This window comes from Leptosomus discolor, chromosome 4, assembly GCF_034619465.1.
Source record: "Leptosomus discolor isolate bLepDis1 chromosome 4, bLepDis1.hap2, whole genome shotgun sequence".
In the NCBI taxonomy this organism is placed as follows: domain Eukaryota; kingdom Metazoa; phylum Chordata; class Aves; order Leptosomiformes; family Leptosomidae; genus Leptosomus; species Leptosomus discolor.
The window spans coordinates 26,245,076-26,266,366 of NC_141394.1; the positions used below are offsets into that span (position 1 = coordinate 26,245,076).

A 21,291-nucleotide genomic window follows, 5' to 3' on the forward strand; every position below is an offset into this window, starting at 1 on the left:
TTGATTCTTAAATGTGTTTCAAACTATCACTGTATTATCATCTTTAAGTGTAGTGTTTATGATGCAGCAGCACTGTACTATTGTTATTATAGTGTTCATCACACAAAAACATCCCATGCCCCCATAACAGGAAAAAAAAAATTTAATTGCATTATTTAGTAAACAACTAGTAAGCTGAGCCACAAGAATCTGTATCTTTTGCAGCTAAATTTTTATTCTGTGTTTTCTTTTTAAGGTACGCAAGTTGCTCCAAAGGTCTTAAGATTGTGTGGAAAAAGATGTTTCCTTTAAAAGACACTGAGATGGGTGCCTCCACCTTCTTTGCCTCAGCTCTGCCACATGATGTTTGTGGAAGTAATGGCCTTCCTCTGACACCTAATTCCATCAAAATTTTGGGGAGATTTCAGATCCTTAAAACAATCACCCATCCCAGGCTTTGCCAGTACGTTGACATTACCAGAGGTAAACACGGTGAGTATCTGTTTAATAAGCAAATTTTGTGTATGGTTAGAGTTATGTTTTTGTGACAATATATCTAAAGGTGACTGAGCAGAATATTGCCATTATAGCGCCAGAAAGTGACTGGTTTTCAGTCTTAAAATGACTGCGTGCCTTTGCTATGCCTGGCAGTACTGGTGCTTTTGCTTCTTCTCTACAGACTCAAGGCAGAGGTTAGTTGTCTGTCCTCTTGTTATATGTTATGCTGACCTATAAAAACTAAGAACTTCTTTTTATATCTCGCTGTAAAATTCTTGTACTCAATTGCAGTGCCATGTCTTTGTGTGGGACACAGAAATAACTGTATTTTGGTGCTGAGCTCCTACACCTATGTTCTAATCTCATGAACATTTTCATGTGATAGTTAGGTTTCTTGTACTTGATTTGCAGTGAGTTTTGTTGTCTCAGTTATCTTATGTCTTGGCTGCAAGCTTCCCTTACTATTTTTTTTTATTCAAGGTCTTTAAGATCTCTCCCACTAACAATGACTTCATTCTAGTACAGATTTTATTTTTTTTGGTAACTGTTATCACACTTATTGTTAGGTCAAATAAGGCTTCAGTTGTTTTTTTTTTTTCTGCTCCAGATGATCTTATTCTGTTGCAAGCTCAGCAGGAGTACAGCACTCAATTTCCACAAAAAGGCTGCAACACCTGTGACAATTTAAGTGGTTGCCACCTTTAACTTCTAAATTATCAGTGTTCCCATATGAAAGGGCATTGTATGTATTTGTTTGATTGGCTACAGGGTCTCAAAGTCCAGCAAGTAATTTTTCCCCCTTTAGAATACAGTGTGATAGGATTTCACATTTTTAGAAAATGAGGATATTGCCAACTCCAAACACTGAAGTATTCTGCGGGTTGGGGTGGTTTTTGTGTGTTTTTATTTGCTCTTAAACTTGTAAATTTTTCATTTTCTGCAGTCAGGAGATCTAGACAGTTTATTAATTTTCATCTTGGTTTTGCTAGTACCTCTTGAAACAGCAACTGGGATTTTCTTACAATACCATTTGGGATGAAAGGTTAAGAAACATTAGCTAATGTAACATTTAGTAAAAAAAAAAAAGATATGATGAAATAGGAAAACGTGGCCTTCTTGACAATGAAGAGTCAATAACATAAAGGTTTATGAGAATGTACAAATATGAAGGAGAAAATATCTGCTGCTGATTAACTTGAAGGACAGCAAATAAAATATCTAACCATGGAGTCAGGACACTCTTCTGTTCCTAGTGGTTAGAATAGCAGTTAATCACTTTCAAATAATAGGGCAAATTTGATGGCAAATTTTGTATTTCTGATACTGGCAGAACTTTTCACTTGTCAATCCTAAGCATAGTAATTTAATATTATTTTTCTTGTATCTGTTCTGCTCTTACAGAGAAATATGAAAGCAGACTAGGAAAACAATCCAAAAAATTAATTATATGTATGCATTACCCCCAAAAAGACACTCAAAAGGGAAATGTAAAAGTAATAGGATAACATTCAAACTGAAATCTTTCTTTTTTTTTTTTCTTTTTTTTTTTTTTTTTTGGTAAAATTAAACTACTTATTTGCTAACATTGTAGAAGGCAATCCCAGGATTTCTTCTTCCAAAGAAAGCTTAAGTGGTCCTTTGATTTCGAAAAGGAGAAACAAAAAGTTGAGTAACAAGCTTTCCAGCTTTAATGTGATAAGTTGTGTTCCTCAAAGTATTTTCCATCTTTATCCTACTGTAACAGTCTTCTTATAAAAATGTTTGAAATAGTTTAGTTTGGTTTGGTTTCAGTCTGTACTTTTACTACTAGCTGTTCTATGAGTAGTGGAAGTAGCAAAGCCTAGCTTCTTTAGGCGTTACCTCGCACCCCCGTGTAACATCTTACACCTTTGTCTTTTCCTACTTTATAATTGCGGTCTTCAGTGCAATGATTGTTTTGTCTTTTCCTCTGTATCCAGAGCCAGCTCATCGATTTTCGGAACATGTGGGACCCCTGCAAGTCCTATAGCTATTTGTTGGGGAAGAGGCACTAGAGCTAGCAATGTGCTAGTTGGCCCATCAGGACTGAAACACCTGTGCATGCTCTGAGTCCCTTTTCACAAAGCTGGTGTTACTTTGAGTCTCTCTGTCATCAACCCAGCCACAGATTTTTGCAAATTTGTAGAAGTCAAGTCTGACTGACATTGGCTGAGGGGTTCAACATTTTTTGTATACTGAGTGGATGTATTGACAGTGCTTTGCCTGAGGAAAGAGGAAAGATAATCTGCTGTATCTCATAAATGAAAATCATGATGATATCCAGAAGTTGTGCATATTTAACATTTAAGTGTTGTAATTTTCTATACAATATGTCAGAATACTTTAACATCTGCCAGATAGGTAGACTGAGAAGTCTGTACTCCCATTGTCTCATTTGGATTCTAGTCTTCTCTCTTTTTTTTTTTTTTTCTTTTCCAATTAGAGAGACTGGTCGTGGCAGCTGAACACTGTGAAAAGAGTCTGGAAGATTTGCTACGAGAAAGCAAGCCAGTCAGGTAAGGTGTCAAGCTAAACTCAGATCCTCTAACCGTAATTTCACATATCATCTATGGCGGTCCTGGACCTTTTTTCAACTTTTACTCTATTGTAATTTAACCTAAAGACATTGTTTATCAGATTAAAAATTGTGCTTGAAAGAGGGAGTGCTTATTTCTGTATGAGTCTAAAAGCTAGAGGAGTGATGGGGAACTTGCTTACAACTGAAATGCTTTGTAACTCATAAAATCCTGTCTGTCTTGTAATAGTAGTTTTGGAGTTTCTTTTTAAAAATAAAAATCAGACCTATGACAGGATAAGTATCTTTGGAGATGATACGTCTGCCAGGTAATGAAATACAGCTTTCATTAGAAGGGACAGAATTTGGTGTGTGTTGTTTTCATATGCAGAAATTAATTAAAATATTAACTAGAAAGTGGACAGGATGTCAGATATGTATGCCAGGGTGCTAATAAGTGGTTTGAATTTGGATTAATGTAATCACTTCAGCAAGGCTTTGGTCAAAATCAGTTCCAAAGGCTGGATGTCAAGAATATTTGCTTTCGTACTAGGATGTATAGAGTAGTTGAGCTGTATCTTTAAAGAAGCAAACAAACAAAATCCCCATCAGACTTGTTGCTAAAAGTGTTAACTGTAATTTTAAAGTCTGTCACCACTACCTTTGGAGCAAAGAAGTGGTCTTTTGTCCTAAAGAATATGTAACACAGAGAATGTGAGGAGTGGAACAAGGTAAATATTATTTCCATTTGGGATAGCAAGGCATTGTTGGCTAACTGGTTATTTCCAGAACACACAAATGTATAAATATATAATGCATTTAGAGACATCCGAAGTATCTTCATTCCAGTTTCTGAAAAGTTTATAGCAAGCATTAATTTTAATCTCTTGATATTCATGTAAGTGTAGAGATGATGTTTACTCAGTAAACTAATTGATAAATTCTTGTGTCTCCCCAGTTAACATTAGGCATCTCAGGTGGGCTGTGTTTGATAACGTACTATCCAGATAGATTTCCTGTGAGTCATCTGAAATTAGATGAGTGTAAGGAAGATAATAGTGGATCTGTAGCCTTTTGAGCCTTGCAGCCCCTAAATAGGATGCTAGCAGTGCTTTCTGACAGAGATAAATCTAAATGCAGAATACCCTGTGCCTGTGTGTTAGATTTTTGTGAAGTTAAGCTTGTATGACAGTATATGTTGCAGAGGACTATAGAATCCCAGAACGGTAGGGGTCAGAAGGAGCCTCTGGAGGTCATCCAGTCCAACCCCCTGCTAAAGCAGGTTCATCTACATCAGGTTGCACAGGATCGCATCGAGGTGGGTTTTGAATACCTCCAGGGAAGGAGACTCCACAACCTCCCTGGGCAGCCTGTGCCAGTGCTCTGTCACCCTCACGTCAGGCAAATACGGCTTCCATTTTTTCTTGAGAGAGAGGTATTTAGGTGTAAAGGGCTTTTCATGTGTAATACATTTTATAGCCCTTCATACAGTTTTGCAGCAGGTTCCTAGTGTGCACAGTTCCAGTAAGAAAGCATTAGAAGCTCATTTCTTTCCTTTTTCATTCAGTCCTCATGCTGTTCTTTGAACACGTGTATCTGGTGTCTGCTGAGAAGCAGCCCAGACTGCTGCCTCTTGACGGTTTTTGGAAAAGCATGCATGTAGCTATTTTAATTTGCTCTGAATTGCTTGATACAGTATACTTACGTAGATTCTCTGACAACTTCTGTTGCAATTTAATCCTGCAGCCTTAAAATTGCAAAGGGCAAGATGTCTTTTCCCGGGGTGGGGGAAAGAATATATTTCTCTATCAAAATCTGTAAACAAAGCTTTCTCAAATAACAGTTGTGGTCTGTATGCACATCTGTTATGCCCCTCTATACTAGCATGTGGTTTATGGCATCCAGAAAGATCTTTGAGACGTTTTTGTATAGTTTCCTAAGGTATGCAACTCTGGGTTTTTGACACGCTGAGAGGAGTTACTTTGTGACAGTTACCTCAGCTATATGGGCGGTGGCTCAGTGGAGAGCAGATGCATAAAGCCTGGCTTTGTTTTTTCCTCTTGGCTTGAGAGAGGTTTTACTGAAATAAGTTATTCTACTGTCTGATCTTCCTTTTGATGAGACAATTGGGATTTCTTCAGGAAATTGTAACACCTGAGGTATAGGGCTAAAATACAGCCTGTGTGTATGTTCATAGCTTTAAGAGACATTAGTGATTAATCTACTGTAAATTACAGCTTTTGCAGTAGTAGCTAAAAGATAAATTATGTCCACTTCAAATGAAGTTTCTTGCAAGACTGATGCTTTCCCTCTACTTCTGGTTTTTAATGAAAACAGACATTTTTTATTCTTTTGTGAGACCCATAAATTTCCAGAAATAACTTGGATGGACTAATTCCCAGTTATTGGTTATGTGATCTGTCTATATCAATTACCTTTGGAGGGAAGTATTTGGCTTTTTCCATGTATTCTGATTGTATTGGGCAATGATAGCATAGCTGGTTACACATCCGGAGTCGATGTGTATGCTATTGTAATTAATTTTATAAACTGTTTATGGAATGTGAGAAGTTGCTCTTCTGGTTTCTAGATTAATTTTCCTTACTCTTGCCAGTAACCTAAGTCCTTTGCACCTGTACCACAAGCTGATAGAAAATCAGCAGGAAATCTTCTGTTATGTTAGTGCCGAAATTCAAGACATTACATTATGTACTGTCTGTCTTTCCATACATACTGGAAAACAAGCCATACAGCTGTTTGGTAGTTATTTGCAGTTAATCTTTCCTGAAGTCATGCATCAAGTGTAGCATACATTCCTTAATATATGAATTATATTTTTTAAAAAAGAAATGCAGCTGAGTTCTTTGTTCAGTTAACCTCAGAGTTTCGTCAAGTTTTCTAATTCTAGTAAATCGGTTGCACATAGGAGCTGAATACTGGAAATGTGAGCTTTAAGCATTTACCTTATCTGCTCTGTCACAGTGCAGTGATTTTACTGAGCTTACCACCAAACATTTTCTAGAACTTGGATTTGTGATATATTCAAGAATTCATTCATTACATAACAATACTGTGACAGCAGTCTCCAGGACTGACAAAGATGGTTCGTCATTGTCCTCATTGTCCTCAAAGTTGACATGCTCAACTTCACTTTTGAAGTGTAACGCAAGTAAGTGTTTAGTAGTTTATGGCCAGATTATTTTCTCTTTTGAGTGATGCATGTTTGGGATCCTAGAAGGAGCATGTGCTGCTGTTAAAACTCCATCAGGTAACTCTCAAGAACTCTCAAATGGATGAAATCGGTTGTCTCTTTGCAATTCTTACCATAGGTAACCAGGTGCGGAAAAGGAATTGAATACGGCTCTTTAGTGTTTTCAGTGTTTTGTTCAGGGGATAACCATGTGGACATCATAACTACAATTAATGTTTCTAAAAGTGACATTAATTCCAATCACAATAATAGCAGGGGAGGTCTTTTGGAGTTGTGTGCCACAAGCAAGTCAGGCTGCAGTGATGGACAAGGATTTTAGGATAGGATAGGGTAGGGTAAGAATTTTAGTTGTTGATGTCCTGTTTTTTTTTACCAGACCAGTCTGCATTGTCCTCTGTCTGAGAGGTTGTAGTCTGGGTCATTGTTTCCTGCTTATTTTATTGCCGATTTATTATCCTGTTTGTTGTTACTCTGAGTCAGAGAAAGTATACACTTAATTTTAGTTTATAACAGTCATATTAGTGCAAAATCAGCTCTCTGAAGTATGTTGAGTCAGTTAGATTTTTAAAGGGCTAGGAACTTATGTACCTAGCCAAGCAAAAATAGTAAATACCTGATTTAAGGTCATAATAGTTTACTACTGTTCAGAGATTTGGAAGTGTGTCTCAGTCTGTCTGGCTTCCTCTGTGTCTTCTCGCGCCTCCAAGGATTTTTTTTTCCTTGTGAATGAATTGAAAATAAGTCACAAAAAATGATGGTGGGTAGAAGTTTTGTACTTCAGCAATCTCAGTAAGGGTAGTTTTCATGTTTGTGACAGTTAAAATTTTATTAGAAATTGAAAGTTCCTAGTTATTTTAGCACTGTTGATACCACAGACCAGAATGTAATATGTGCATTTATTTTTAAGGTTCTCTGTCTTTTAAACACATTTGCAACTACTCCTTTGGGATACCTCTTCCAGACACTGTTAAAGGAGTTATTTTCTCTGTTGCTGTGCTGTTATAATAGGAGTTGTAAGGTTTTCTTTTTCTGTAATGCTTGAAGTGTGTTTCTTCTTTGAAGAAGTTGGTCTGCACTTGTATTCATAATAATAAAAATGCCAGCAAATACTGACATTCAGCAGACTTTTGGCACCTACAATAGAGTTTCTGGATTGGTCTTCTATTTGTGGCTTGGGCAGTCTAAGCCTATTCTTTTCTTCAATAAAATATAGTTGTCATATGTTTTGAAAGTCATGGTTTTGAAAAATTACTAGTGAACCATCAGAGATACAAGGTATAGTTTGTTATACACAGAACATTTGATGGGAAGCAGACTGTGTCTGCAGCTGTTTACTAGTTTGGAGAAAACACGATCTGACTGATATGGATGAGTACATTTTATTTGGTGATATTAAACAGTTGTCTGCTTGTTGATTGGATTAGATTTCTTTATGCCATCCTTGCTGTTAGTGTGCTTTTGGCAAACTTGAAGTGAAACTGTCTTACAGAAGAGATTTTTAGATGGGGGAAAAAGCAATTTCTGAATAGCCAGGGGTTCTTCAAAAATACTGTGAGACAGGTGCAAGTCATCAAATGGCTGAAGGTTTTACATGATTTGACTTGAAGAGCTGCATATGAGCAGAACTTCAAGGGCTGAGTGTATTCTGCTTTGAATCAAGTCTGTGTTGGAATTTCACATGAGAAATCCATATGTCATAATGAGGCTGCATTTAGCAAGGGTAAATGATGAAGTAGTAAAATGAAGTAGCATTAACAAACAAACTTAATTTTTTTTTTTTTTTGTAAGCATGTATGAGAGTCTATAGTTTGGACATTTAGTGTCTGTAGTTTTTCTTTAGTTTCTTGCCAATGCTTCACTTCCAAAGCTATGATGAAAAATTAGCCATTAGTCCAGACTTGTTTATATATTGTCCAATGATGCTTTTCTTCATATAGGAGTATTTTTTTATTTCTATAAGCAATTTTTAGTCTGACTGTAAATCTTCCTGTAGCATTCCTTTTGGCATAGGTTGTCTCCTGTGACTGCCCTTCCCCTTGCAACGAGAAAAAAATTGTTTGGAGTGGAAAAGGCTTTCATGTGGTAGTTGAGGTGAATATTACAGCTCTTGATGTCTGACCTTTGTAGGTATGGAACCAAATTCTTTGTTTGTGTAGTTGGTTGCAACATTTGATGGTAGCACAAAGACATCCCAGAACATGTATCCGTGTCTCCCTTATGTGTGAAAAGTAACAGTGAGTGCATGCTTATTTCTTATCTTCTTCTCTTCCAGGAAAAAAGAAAACAGAAGAATCCTACTGTTTGAGATTGTGATAGTCTCTGCTTCTTGCTATTAAAAAGTAGATGCGATGGTTGTATACAGTGTAAAGTCTGTAGATGTGGAAAAAGTGTGTAACTATATTTCAACCTTTTGCTCTACTATGCATCTGTAGTTGCTTGTAGACACTTCATACAGATTTCTGTGCTAAAAACACTATTGCAGAGCTTGAGCTGAAGATGAGTTATGCTGAGTTAATTGAGACCAAAAGTGGCAGAGAGTTTTGAGTCTTCAGTATCTAGTGAAAGAGGATGTTGAGTTTCTCTCAAACGAAGCAAATGCCATCCTCAGCAGGAGGGTGGCTTCATCCTGCAGAGATATTTCGGCAAGGAATTGTGTAAGGGTCAGTGTTAAAATTCCATTCTGCATAAATAAGCAACTACTTCTAATGAGCTAATGGCTGAAAACCCAAATGTCAAATTTGTACTGTGCAAATCTTACTGGATTTAAGCCACATTATTAATCTTAATGTTGATTTATGATAGTTTAGAAAAAAAATTGCCTGTAGTCTTGCGAGAACAAGATACGGTTAGTATATCGTTATTCTAACTTAATACAGCGTTTGACATTTCATCCTCCTTTCAGGAAGGAAAAAAAGGAAGAGCTAACATTTGTTAAACTTGTTATACAGTACATACTTCTAGAAAGGGATTATATTTTTAAAGTGCAAGTTATTGCTTTTTGAACTACTGAACAATGTCTTCAGAGGAGCATTTGTCACTAGAGAGAATAGAATAGAATTATAGAATGGTTCAGACAGCTGGTTTGTTTAGATGCATTGATATGCTTGCAAACATCTCTAACGTCATTGTGGTTTGAGATAATTTCTTTTATGCATATGGATGTTCTCTCCTTCCGTTCAAGCTCCTCTGTTTTACAGTGCAAATAGACCCAGACTTGTGCCTTCACTCCAAGCTAGCTGCTTTTGTGCCTAAAAGCTGCATTAGTCCTATACTGTCTCTACATCAGTGTTGTGCCAGACTTGAAACTATAGATTTACAGAATATAATATTATGGGAAACATTGTATAGCCCTTTTTTCTCTGCCTTGCAATTTTGTGGGCGCTGTGTCATGAGCACAGCGCTAAGTTAACTAAATTGCTTGGCTCCTGAACCAACAGGGCCTTCAGATGGCTAGGTACGTGTGCGGACAGAACATTGGGATTGAACATATACACTTGTGAGTGTGTTTATAGCTAGGCAGATACCAAGGAATTGGAGAGTGCTCTGAAGGGCGTGTTTAGAAGGATGGCACATCAAGCTAGTTTTAAGGTTTAAAACTGTTAATTTCATTCATTAAAAGCGCACATCTTGCTAACTCATGCATGTTATTACTGTGTACACAAAACTGTTAGTCTTTAACACGTATTGTAAATTATCTGTGAGTATATAGTACCACAGAGCTGATGCTGTACAGTTAACAGTGGTAGCTATGGCCCTTGGTGGTTCTTGGAAGTCAAGGTGATCAGGCTTGAGAGCTATTTGAGTAAAGTAAGAACCAGTGTGGACTGATCTTTCTTTTACTATTAGCTAATGCCTCATATTTTTGTTATCACCATTCTCCAGCCCCCAGCAAGGGCTGGTCTCCTGTACTCCCAGTACTGCTTGTTTTGTTTTATGTTTTGCCAGTCATCCTTCTTATGTATTTGGGAGTATGTCCTGCATGTTTACAGTCTGTTGTGCTACTCTTGTCCTTTTGTCTGGCAACCTTTGTTGTGTGGATTCCTCCTACGTGCAACTATATCCATCTCTATTTGGCCCTTTGGTGATCACATTTCTCCTATCACTTGCAAGGAAATTTACTATTAATTATATGCTGATTAATACATTTCAAATTTATAGTCACAGGCATTTGCTTTGGCTACACTTTACTAGCCTCTCTAGATAGGTGGCTCCTGCCTGTTGTGATGACGCTTACTGGGATATAGATCAAAGTAATGCACTTCTAATGCTTTTTGGAGTATTACTTGTTAGCTATGAAATTCCTAACAGCACCATTGCTTATTGGCCTAGTTGCAAAGTCCCTTTGATCACCTGCATTTGCAGGTGGTTCTTCTCTTGGAACTTTCTGTTCTGTTTCACTTTTGAGTACATCTGTAGCATTGATACAGGGATCCGGATTTTTTTTGAGCTAACCACTGAAACGGACCTAGGTATGGCTTTTAACCTTAGATATTTAAATTTTTTTTAAAAAGTATGGTACAGCGAAGTCATTTCTTAAAAGAAGAGTGTTGCGAGGTCTACTCATGTATGGGAAATGCCTGGCTCTAAGAGAAGAGCTGTGCACTTTTGCAATTTTTGTTCATAGCTTTAAAAATTCTGTTGCACCTTTATAAAATGTGGGTAGGTGGGGCAGGGGGTTAATTAGGAATATGGCTTGTTGCTAATCCTTAATCTTCTCATGCAGAGATGCCTAAAGTGCAGCCTTTCTGTCAAAGGCTGAGCAATTTGTAAAAAGAATGCTTTAGTGTGGTTTTACAAAGTTCTAAGGGCTTTTCCTGCTATCCAGTAACTCGTAAAACAGAAAGTATACTTAGTTATCATTCCTGCTAATATCTGTACTCACTGGAGTTAGTATTTATATTTGTTTTGTGGAAATTAATTTTTTTAAATGTAATTTAATTTTTAAAAAGTTAATAAGAGTGTGTTACCTCTGCAGCTACTCTATGAAGAAGTAGCCAACAGGCCTGCCCTGTTCTCCCCCGCCACCCCTTTTTTTTTTAACTGGCAGTGCTTCACAGAACTGCAGAAATTAATAACAAAAAAAATCAATCCTGTCTGGGTGCAAGGACAGCATTATTTATTGTTAGCTAGTCAACGATTTCTAGAGCTGTCAGTTCAGTTCATACTGCCACACAGCTGCGGTAATGTTAACTGCATTAATAACTACACTTCATTTTCAGCTTTTGTTTTAAAAATTTTCATTGGTCAGATTCTGGATGAGATTTTTCTGATCCACCTGGGCCACTGCAGAAAGGACGAGAGAATTCATCTCCTTGCATAATGAAATTAGGGACCCATCACTTCTGTTGCAGCAGGAAGGAGAAAGTCAGCATGGCTAACATAAAGCAACACTGTTCTCATGCCATAGATATAAGTCTTCCTTATAAATAAACTAAAAGATGCAGTTGTCCATTGTAACCTTAAATGGAAGAAAGCACCCGTATGATCTTAAAATGTCTGCTCGATACCTGGCCCTCAGTTGCAGTAGGACAAGAGGCCTCTACCCTGAGAGGCTAACCATGAATACTCCCTGGCTGGGGTGGAAGAAGCTGTGGACAGCTGCAGCTCAGGCTTTTGCCCCTGCTTGTGCCCTCCTGGTGCTGCGGGTAGGAGTGTGTACTGGAAATACTGGCTGAGGTTGGCAGCTGGCTCAGTCCTGGGGACAGCCTGTAGGCTGGCTGTACTCCCCTTGGCCCACAGCATCTTTGTGAAACCCAGGAGCATACGTTACTGTAGATGAGGTAAAAAAAGATGGATGACACGTACTAAGAATAGGAACCTTTCTCAGGCTTTGTCTTTATTAGCAAGTAATGTGATCCAGTAGGAACAGATGTCTAAAGCAAAGCATGCTGTACATCCTTTAGGGGTGCTGGTTCCATACAGCTCCAGTCTGCTTTGGACCAAATGCCCGCTAGCATCTGCAGGGCAACAGACAAGGTTCTGGGTCCTACCTTCTGATTCATTTAAAAGAAATCCAGTTTGTGTGCTCTGAAACTATGTGAATCAGGCATGGTAGGAGGGGCTGATCAGAAGGGTATACTTTAAAAGTATGCTCTGATCCAAACTCAGGTCTTGATGTAGAACTCCCTAAGTTGCCCTAAGTTCTCTGCTGCAAACAAAATTGAAGGTTGCTGTTCTCATTTAACTTAAATAAAGCTCATTTTTCTGTAAGCCACAGAAAAGCTGTGAGCTGGCCCTACGTAAGTAGCTTATGTATCCCCTTTGCTGATTATCATAGTAACCTGTAAATACAGTCAAGTCTCTCCCCTTTTCATCTTAGTTGCTCGGAATTCCTGACAGGTATAACTAATTTTCAAAGATTGAATACTTACTGTGTTTCAGTGCAGAGTGAAACAAGGGAAGCTAGAAGTTGTGGGACATAGTTCTTGCTTTACTTTATATTCATAGAATTAAAGGTAAGATGCTGAAAGTAGATGAGGATAGTTGGTTCTTGTAAGAATTTGTGTGTGTTTGTATGTACTTCTTGGGGGAAAAATAATTACTTTTCCCCATATGTCCTCAGTAATCTCTACACATTCTTAATTTTAAATACAGTACCGGTGAGGTAGCTCACTTTTGTGTTCTGAGCCACTATAGTGAGATGGCACAATATTTATAGCCTCACGCAAGTTCTTAAAATTCTGCACACTTGTTCTTGTGTTATTTTCTTGACCATTTGCTACCGTAGAAAACCTTTTTGTCTGTGTTTGGGTTGGTTTTTTTTAACAGAATGATAATGCCTGCTTTCAATGCAGACTTCCTTCTCCCCACCTGAGGATTCTTGCACGGTAGTCACAAAATCATCTTTAATCTCTGCGGGAGATTATTCCTTGGCTGCTTCTTGCACTAATTTATGTGCACAAGAAGACTGTTGTACTCAGAGAAGCTAAATTCTTAAAGGGAGCTCAGTTCTTCAGATTTTAGGTCTTTGAAGAAGAGGACTTCTCTGTATTTTTATGATCTGAGTGTTTTGAGATACTTTTAGGGTTTTCTGCACTGGAAAGTGGTTTTGGACTTTTTTAATCCCCAAACAAAGGGGAAAAAAATTTGGATTTATTCAGAAGAAAACGCGGTGTTGAGAATCCCATTGTTACTAACATTTTCTTTCTTAACCATGTTACACAGTAATTCATAATACATGATCTCTGAATTCAGGCAGTATTTTAATGATTTGGCGCCCCTTCCTTTGGACACTTGAGTATGAAAGCTGGATTTCCAGGAGCTCATCTGGTCTGTTAAATTCCAGCATAGTGAAGAGTGGAACATCTATCCAAGCTGGGAGAGGTTCAAAGATAAGGAAAACAGTGGATTGTGCAGTACCTGCTTGCTCTGTGATTAATTTATATTTGGCTTCTAGACATAACTGAAGTTTGTGCAAGTTTATCATAAAATATAAAGGCAGACGTGAATTCTTTCCTGTCTGGTATCAGTAATATTTTGTAGTCTTCAGAAGTCATTCAGGTTTAAAATTCACTAAAGGAAATCTAGGTATTGGGGGGGGAGTTGGGGTTTTTAAATTATTTTTTTATTTTGACTCTTCAGACACTGATTTCAGAGAGCTGCAGACTTGATATGATGACAATGAAAAGTGAGATTAGCATTGGAGACCTTTCTTTCCTATACTTTGGCTATGGCTAGCCATTTGTTGCCTTTCTGTACAGAATTTCCATCAAATCCTGAACGGACAACCTTATCTTGTTTTTATTTTCTAGTGATTTCTGAAATCTCGTTTTTCTTCTGCTCTTATCATTTTGTCAAAGATGATAAGCAACTGATACAAGCCAACATCAGCTGTCTTGCTGGTGCAGCATTGACAAAAGTAATAAACCACTAGTTTTGCTTTTCTTTATGGGGAAAAAAAATGTTTAACGCTATAAAACCACTGTTACAATCCTCTCTGTATGCTGTGCATATGCATGTTCTTATAAGCAGGGAAGCTAATATGCAAACAAATTGGCTTAAGGAAAAAAATTTATGGGTTTTTTTTTATAGAGCATGCTTAAAGCAGACTTGGAATTCTGTGGATATTCCCCAATTCATTTGTTTCGATGCAGACGTTTGCTATAAGCCAAGAACTGTATAATATAGGCATGAAAGCCTCTGCCAAAAGACTCAACCAAAAGCATTATTTCCAAGTAAATTATCTTTAACTTTCTCTTCTTGTGAATGTCACTCTAAGCAAAAACTTGTTAGAAAGCTTCTTTTTAGTAATAATATCTCAAAGTAATTCCTCTGCTTGTGGTTGAAAGTATGACAAGACCTGTAGTCTTGTAATGACATGGTTGCAGAGTTGTTCCTAAGAGCAAATGTAGATTATGACCCAATCTCCATCAGAATAAAAACTTCAAAATATTGATGTCTTGGTGTTTGTTTCTGAAGAAATCTTGCTGCGACACTGATCTTGTAGCAGGGAATCCTCAGCCCTAGTAAAATTACAGTTATCTTTACAAAGTGGATATAAGGTTACAGTTTCCAGTTTATGAGGCTTGAGTTCTGTCTGGATAAAGACCGCGGTGGCAGGAGAAGAATCTTCTGTCATCCTGTTGAGCTAAGCCTGAATGGCATAGCAGTTCAGGCTGAAAAGAGGCTACTTTAGTATCTGAAAATAATGTACCTCAAGCATATGAACATTTGTTTTAAGACAGTGCTTCAAACTTACGATCTAAGGTGACCCACTGATACTGTTCTTTCATATGTACATGGCTGTGCCTTTGATGGAGAAAATGTTTTCCTTCTGGCCTTGGTGTATAGAAGGAAGACGCACTACGTTAACCGTGGCTCAGTAAGGCAGTTCTGGTAATATCCTCCCACCCATCCCACTTCCTTTTCTTCCTGGCAAAGACCACACTAGCAAACTGTGCAACATTACCTCTTAATGGGAGGAGGCAGAAAGGCAGTGATGAAATTAATCAGCAGTATCCTGTCAGCACACCTTTGAAAAGCAGCAATTTTGAGTGACTAATGCAAACACTACTGAGACTCACTGGCTTTACAGAATTGCTTTTGAACAAGCACATGGTAGTGTCTATTTTAAATGTAGTGTTGAAAGCTTTGAGTAACTGTTGGATGTTTATTGGATGGTCTAACAAAACAGGATGGGCAGTTTTGGTTAATTACTATAATTTCTGATAATGCTGTTTGTTCAGTTAGAAAATAATGCCTGGGCATTAAATGCTATTTGTGTTTCACAGTGTGGATTCAGCAATCATTAAACATATCATCTGACTATAAACAGGGAGAGTGGAAATCATACTATTTAAAACCTCTATAGTGAATGATTGTGGTGACTGTAAAAAATGATTTTGCGATGTTCTTCCCCTTGAAAGAGCACTTTAAACATGTGAGGTCAACATAGTGTTGCCATAATTGACATTAGGTCAATACTTATACCTAAAAATTATACTTTAAAAAAAAAAGCTTGCATTACACTATGCAACTGGCAATATGTGATATAAGCTTTTTTTTAAAGTATAATTTGTTCTTAAATCATGAATATATTTTTGAGGAAAAAATGTGGAAGAGTGGTGTTCTGTAAATTTAGTCTAATTGAAGTCATCGTTTTATGTTAGTAATAGTCTTAAAATATCTGTAGTGGTAGTAAAGAATTATAAGTCAAATTATGTTCTGTTGGGTGAATGCTGGGTAGAGATCACCACCTCAAGGTAGGATTTTGGTGTAGAGAGTGTGTTGACCAATACCTGGATTTAATAGTCTTAACGTGCCAACTTCAGCCATTGGAAACAATGTCCTCACGGCATGTATGAAGTTTACAGATGAAGGAGAGCTTCCCCTTTTGATATTGGTTTGAAGGGGGTTTGCAGGGATTTGACCCTTAAAATAAATGCTCTCTCAGATATGAAGTTATTCCAGATCTCCACAGCCTGCTGGTTGCATGGAAGTTGCTAACATGTTAAATGAATCTTAACTTTTCTGGTGTAAAAGTGATATCAAAACAAGAAGAGTACAACATCTTTGTTGTTTATGCTCCTCAGAGGGTTTTTTGTAGGAAAGGGAAACAGATTTCTTCAACTCTTACATTTAGAAAAATGCTGAATCTTTCAAGTTGTGCATCAGCAGTATTCCTCGGCAGTGCAGTGCTGTGATGAGCTAAGTGAAGAGTAGCTGGCTGAGGTATAACAAAAATGTTTTGTAGAGCACCTTGCTTTGGTGCTTGATACCTACTTTCTCAAGTCTATAACCACCTTTTATACTGCCATGTATGCTGAAAAGGATGTGGGTGACTACTGAGTTACAGGGATCACATGGACTTTGAAATGCATAGCATTCTTTTTCTGTAATTTGTTACTGCAAAGTCAGTGTTGCCGACTCTTGCCATTGTATTACAACTATCGTTTTGTGTTTTTTAAAATGCCGGGTTAGTACAGTTTGATCTCTTAGATGTGATTACTTCAGAATATTTGATTTATCTTTGAGAGAAGAGTCTTGCCTATATAGCTGTAACTGTGAGCTTTTGTAATCCTTCCCACCCCTTCCTTGTTGTAGTAGAACTATTCTTTTTGAAATCAGCCTCATGAATGTGTGGACCTGATGGCTTCTTTTCTTAATATTATTTGTTAGTCATTCTGAATCAGGCATCTACCTTTTCTAATGGTTCTCATGGTATGAAGTTGTTGGTTTTGTTTTCGTAACAATGGTTATGGTGAAAAGTCCAAACCCATGATTTTGTTTTACCCTCAACTCTCCAAACTGAGATAATTTAGACGTGATCTTTGCTAGGTCTGTTACTGTTTTTCTGTCATCTATTCTCTATTTAAACGTGTAATACTAGGTGTTTTAAGTCTGAAAAGATTGTTACTATGTAAGAATTATGACAGGGCAGGATTTGGGAAGCAAGCAAATTTTACTTGCTACAAAAGTCACTTTCAGACATCTAATGAACTTGGGTGTCTTCACAAGCATAGGGTCTGAGCCAGACGCTCATCTTAGTTGCCAGTTAGCACTTTGGCATGCAAACAGCAATTGTTTTTCAGATATATCTTTTACTTTAATATGGAGGAGGTTAAGGAAATAGGCGCTGCCTCCTGTGTGACCATTCATCGTACATCTTTACAAGTCACTTTTACTTCAATGATTGTATGGTTTAAGGCTGTGGTAATACTGCTACTTGTACCGCTTACTGTGTAGTAAATGTTTAATAGACAAATGTCAAGGCCTCTGTACTTTAGAGAGCTGAAACTTAACATGTCCTATGCCTAGAAATTTAGATGCTGGTGCATTCAGATAAGAAGGAATGATAGTCTTTGCCTAGAGCATGGGATTTGATGTCTCATTTGGAACTAACTTAACAAGACACCCCTGAGCATCTGGAGATCTGATTTAGTGCCTTTTATTGTAAAGGAAGAGTATCCTAGCTGCAGTTAATTCCCTTATTTGCTTTTTATGTGTTGTCTGATTGGTTTCCCGAGTCTGTTAGGTTGTGATAGACCTTGCCAGGATTGTTGATCACAAAATGTGTGGCCTTTCAAAGGTGCATGTATTTGTTCAAATGAAGTCCAAAAGAAAACAGAATAAAGATTTCTGGAGATCTGACATCAGTTGATCTTGATTCTACTCCTACGTTTTACCAGTTCACTGCTTTTGGAGACAGAGAGGAGAATGCGAGATGTGTTGTTTCCTTTAATGAAATGTTGGCAATGTCACGTATGATACGTGTGTGTGACGGTATTGAAGTTAAGTTCTTTATTGTATATTTTGAGGTCATTGTCTTGGTTTTCATCCCGTTAGCTCTTATTCTCTTGTGGTCACCTGTGCATCTCGTTCTATTGTGTTAGCTAACTCAGACTGTATAGTCTGTGATAAGAATGCAGAGTCTGTCATCTGTTTTTAAATTAAGGCTACTTTACCTAATCTTTACATGTCGTGATTGAAATTTTTATTTATTTCTTCTAATGAAAAGTATTATTATTATAGCTTTTACATATGAGCCAGCTGAGTCTAAGATGCAAAAAATTACTCCTCAGAAGTTAATCAGTGGCAAGATTAAAAGCTGGTAATGTGGATGTGTCTTTCCCCTTCTGTGCATTAAACCAGATGACACTAGGGCTTTCATTGAGATGGTGCTTTATAAGCTGTGCTTACTTTTCGAAAGGACTCTGTTCATTTGCTACCCCAATTTATGTGATGATTGATGGATGTCTTAAAGGAATTCAAGGTGTGATGGTTTAAAATTTTTGCTTTATGAGGAGCAGATACACTTAAATCATTGAGTGATAATGATCTGAAAAATAACCTGTCTATTAAAAAATCTTTGTGTGCAATCTGCTCTATATATGAAATTGTTCTTTATCTGTGCCTTCATCCATTGTTTTATGGACTTTTTTATCATACATTACAAGTTGAGACCTTCATAAAAACATAACATCATTTGTGTTGCTTTTAAAGTCATGCTTGCAGCTTAGAACTTTAAAAGAGGAATGAAAGGACTTTTTTAGTTTCCTCAGATGAGCAATATGAACTTGTCAAAGATATCCTGTGTGAAATACCTCTGTGCATGAGTTAGAGACTTCCTGAGGACTCTGCCTATAAAATTCGGGGTTTTTTGACTTGTATTCTGTGCTTGTTGCATTCCGTTCCAGTTCATTTCATTCTGATAATGTGAATGCATTTCCAAGTAAATTGGCAGTGTTTACAATCTCAGTCCCTAGTGCCATTTTTTAATCAAACACATAATAAAGTGCTAAATAAACCATTCCCACCTGCATCAAAATCTTTGTGTTCTATGTAGGGTATTTCATAATTTGTTTACCCAGGAAGACCCAATTTATCTGCACATCTGGTTTTCAACCCAGTCCTGCTTTTTATCCAGTTTTCCAGCTGGTTGGTTGAGGCATAAGGGGGTCAGATGGCTTTCTTGAGGTCAGTGTAGTGATTGTCTCAGCTGGGATTATACCCAAACTTTATCCTTTGCCGTAACCACTTGGCCACACCATTCCTGACAGCCGATCCACATTGTTAGAAGTAATGGAACTAACTGCAAATGTCACTTTCTTTGTTTTATAGTTTTGCTTGTATTGAAATATTGTCACTTTTATGAGTTCAGGAACGTTACATCTGTTCACAACCTGGTTCCATTCCACTTTGAACAGATAAATTTTTTTGTGATGAATCTTCTTGAATTCCAAATGCGTGTTAGTTTCACAAGTTCTGGGGTAGTGATTGATGACATTGCTGGTTTGTGCTGCTCTGTGCTTCCTCAGGGCAGACCCTGTCTGACACTCCTCTTTGGAACAGGACCAGTGTTTTTGCTCCTGTATCAGTGCCATAATCTTCTTAAGATCCTGGTTGCTGAGATTCTCTTCCTCTAGAGTTTACTTGTTTACAGCAGTAATACAATGTTAGAACAAGACACACAGATTTGATAAAGGACTTCCTTAAGCATGCATTTCTGTTTATATACTCATAAGTTGTAAGTCAGAGGAAAGAGAAACTCTGGAACATGGTGTCATCAGCATAATCTTGTCCTCTCTGGCCTTGCTCTGCCTGCCTGAGGGAAGTCAAAATAGTTCTGGTTCCAGTTCTTGTTATTGATTTCCTCTTGCCTTGAGTTGCTATTGCATTGAAGAAGCTTAACTTAACACTAATCCACATATATGTCTTCAATAGGTACAAAAATTACAGGGCTTTCTACAGTTAAGTAGGTGATGAGGCTCGCTTTCTGCTGCCAGCCCTGTGTTGTTTCAAATTCTAGCGGGACCTCTGTTCGTTTCACTAGATGAAACACTGTTATTCAAAATAGTCCATTAAGTGTTGATTGCACTGTCAGTACTTTCCAGGCACAGCTTTCTTCCTTCTGCAAAATGGATTGGGTACTTCACGTTGACTGTTACAATAGCATAAAAGAAAGTGAAATTTACAACTGGCCATAACTGGTTAAAAATGCCACAAATGCATTTGTAACAACCGGAAATGTTTCTCCTCTTCCCAAGATTTTGCTGCTGCCTCTGCTTTGCCTCCAGCCTCAGTTATCTTTGCTCCTGTACTGCTGTCCGGGTACATCTATGTGTTCTGGTTAACTACACTGTAATAGCTACAGCTGCCTGGGTCAAGGTTGTCAAAAGGGGAGATTGCTTTGTCTAGGAGAAGGTAGGACTGGGCAGGGAGATCTTTTGAGATGCCCGATTACTCTTTCATGTTAAACTATTTTATTGCAGCACCAAAAAAGGATAGAGAAGATGCATTTCCAGTTAATGCCGTGAATGCATGTCTGTTGAAGATGATGAATACAGTGAATTCATGTGCAGATTTGCATTAATTTTCTTTTAAGCTGGAGAAAAAGAAACTTATGTGAACATATAACTTCCATGATGCTGACATGAATTCTGAAATGTTAGCTCTTAGTTGTTTCTTTTCTCAAGTTGGAATTCTTTTTTTCCAGCAGTTTAATAGGTCAAGTCTCCTGACCCCACCCATCTCTGATTTCCAACTGTATGATCTACAGTCCTCTTGTTATTAAGTATTCAAGATGTCATGCATCGAGTCATTTTTATTTTCTCTTCAGCAATCTCTGGTATATGTAGGGACTACTGCTGCTGGCTGTCAAATGCATTTTTCCAAAATCGCTTTTCATACTCTGGAGTTAAGTAATTGTTTTCTTTGCTTGAAGCTAAAACTTAAAATTGGCGTTCTGGCAGTTGGAGCAACAGAGAAGATGAAGAGAACATCATGATAAAATAGACAACAAGGAGATCTTACCAACAGAATACTTGGTATCTGTGAATTTCTACAGTAACTCATGGGCAATATTCTGTGAACATAGATGAAAGTCTTGGAATAATGGGTACCCTGTTACGAGAGCTGTTGAGTCTTGCAGGGGTTACTTTGTTTTAACATTTTCAGATATGATGCTGAGGAGGCAAACTTCCCACCCCTGCCCCCCGAGAAGCAAGCTTGAATTAAAGAGGTTGAAAGCCAGGAAAATACCATGGAACGTTTCATATATGCTTGCTCTGTGTTCCCTCCCTCCTAGGCATCTGCCTGTCATCTGTTTTGGAAACAGGATAGTGGTCTCAAA

The 21,291-nt window shown here is 37.7% G+C and overlaps 1 protein-coding gene across 3 annotated transcripts in view; it reads left to right on the forward strand.

The window, feature by feature from the left end:
* Positions 1-258: 258 nt before the first annotated feature.
* Positions 259-21,291, forward strand: part of TBCK (TBC1 domain containing kinase) — a 107,702-nt gene continuing 86,669 nt past the window's right edge. For all 3 annotated transcript variants that reach the window (XM_086463742.1, XM_086463743.1, XM_086463744.1), the window contains exons 1-2: positions 259-471; positions 2,939-3,011. In XM_086463742.1, coding sequence (XP_086319868.1) covers positions 279-471; positions 2,939-3,011 — 266 coding nt within the window. In that variant the 5' untranslated portion in view covers positions 259-278. The remainder of the gene's footprint in view (positions 472-2,938; positions 3,012-21,291) is intronic.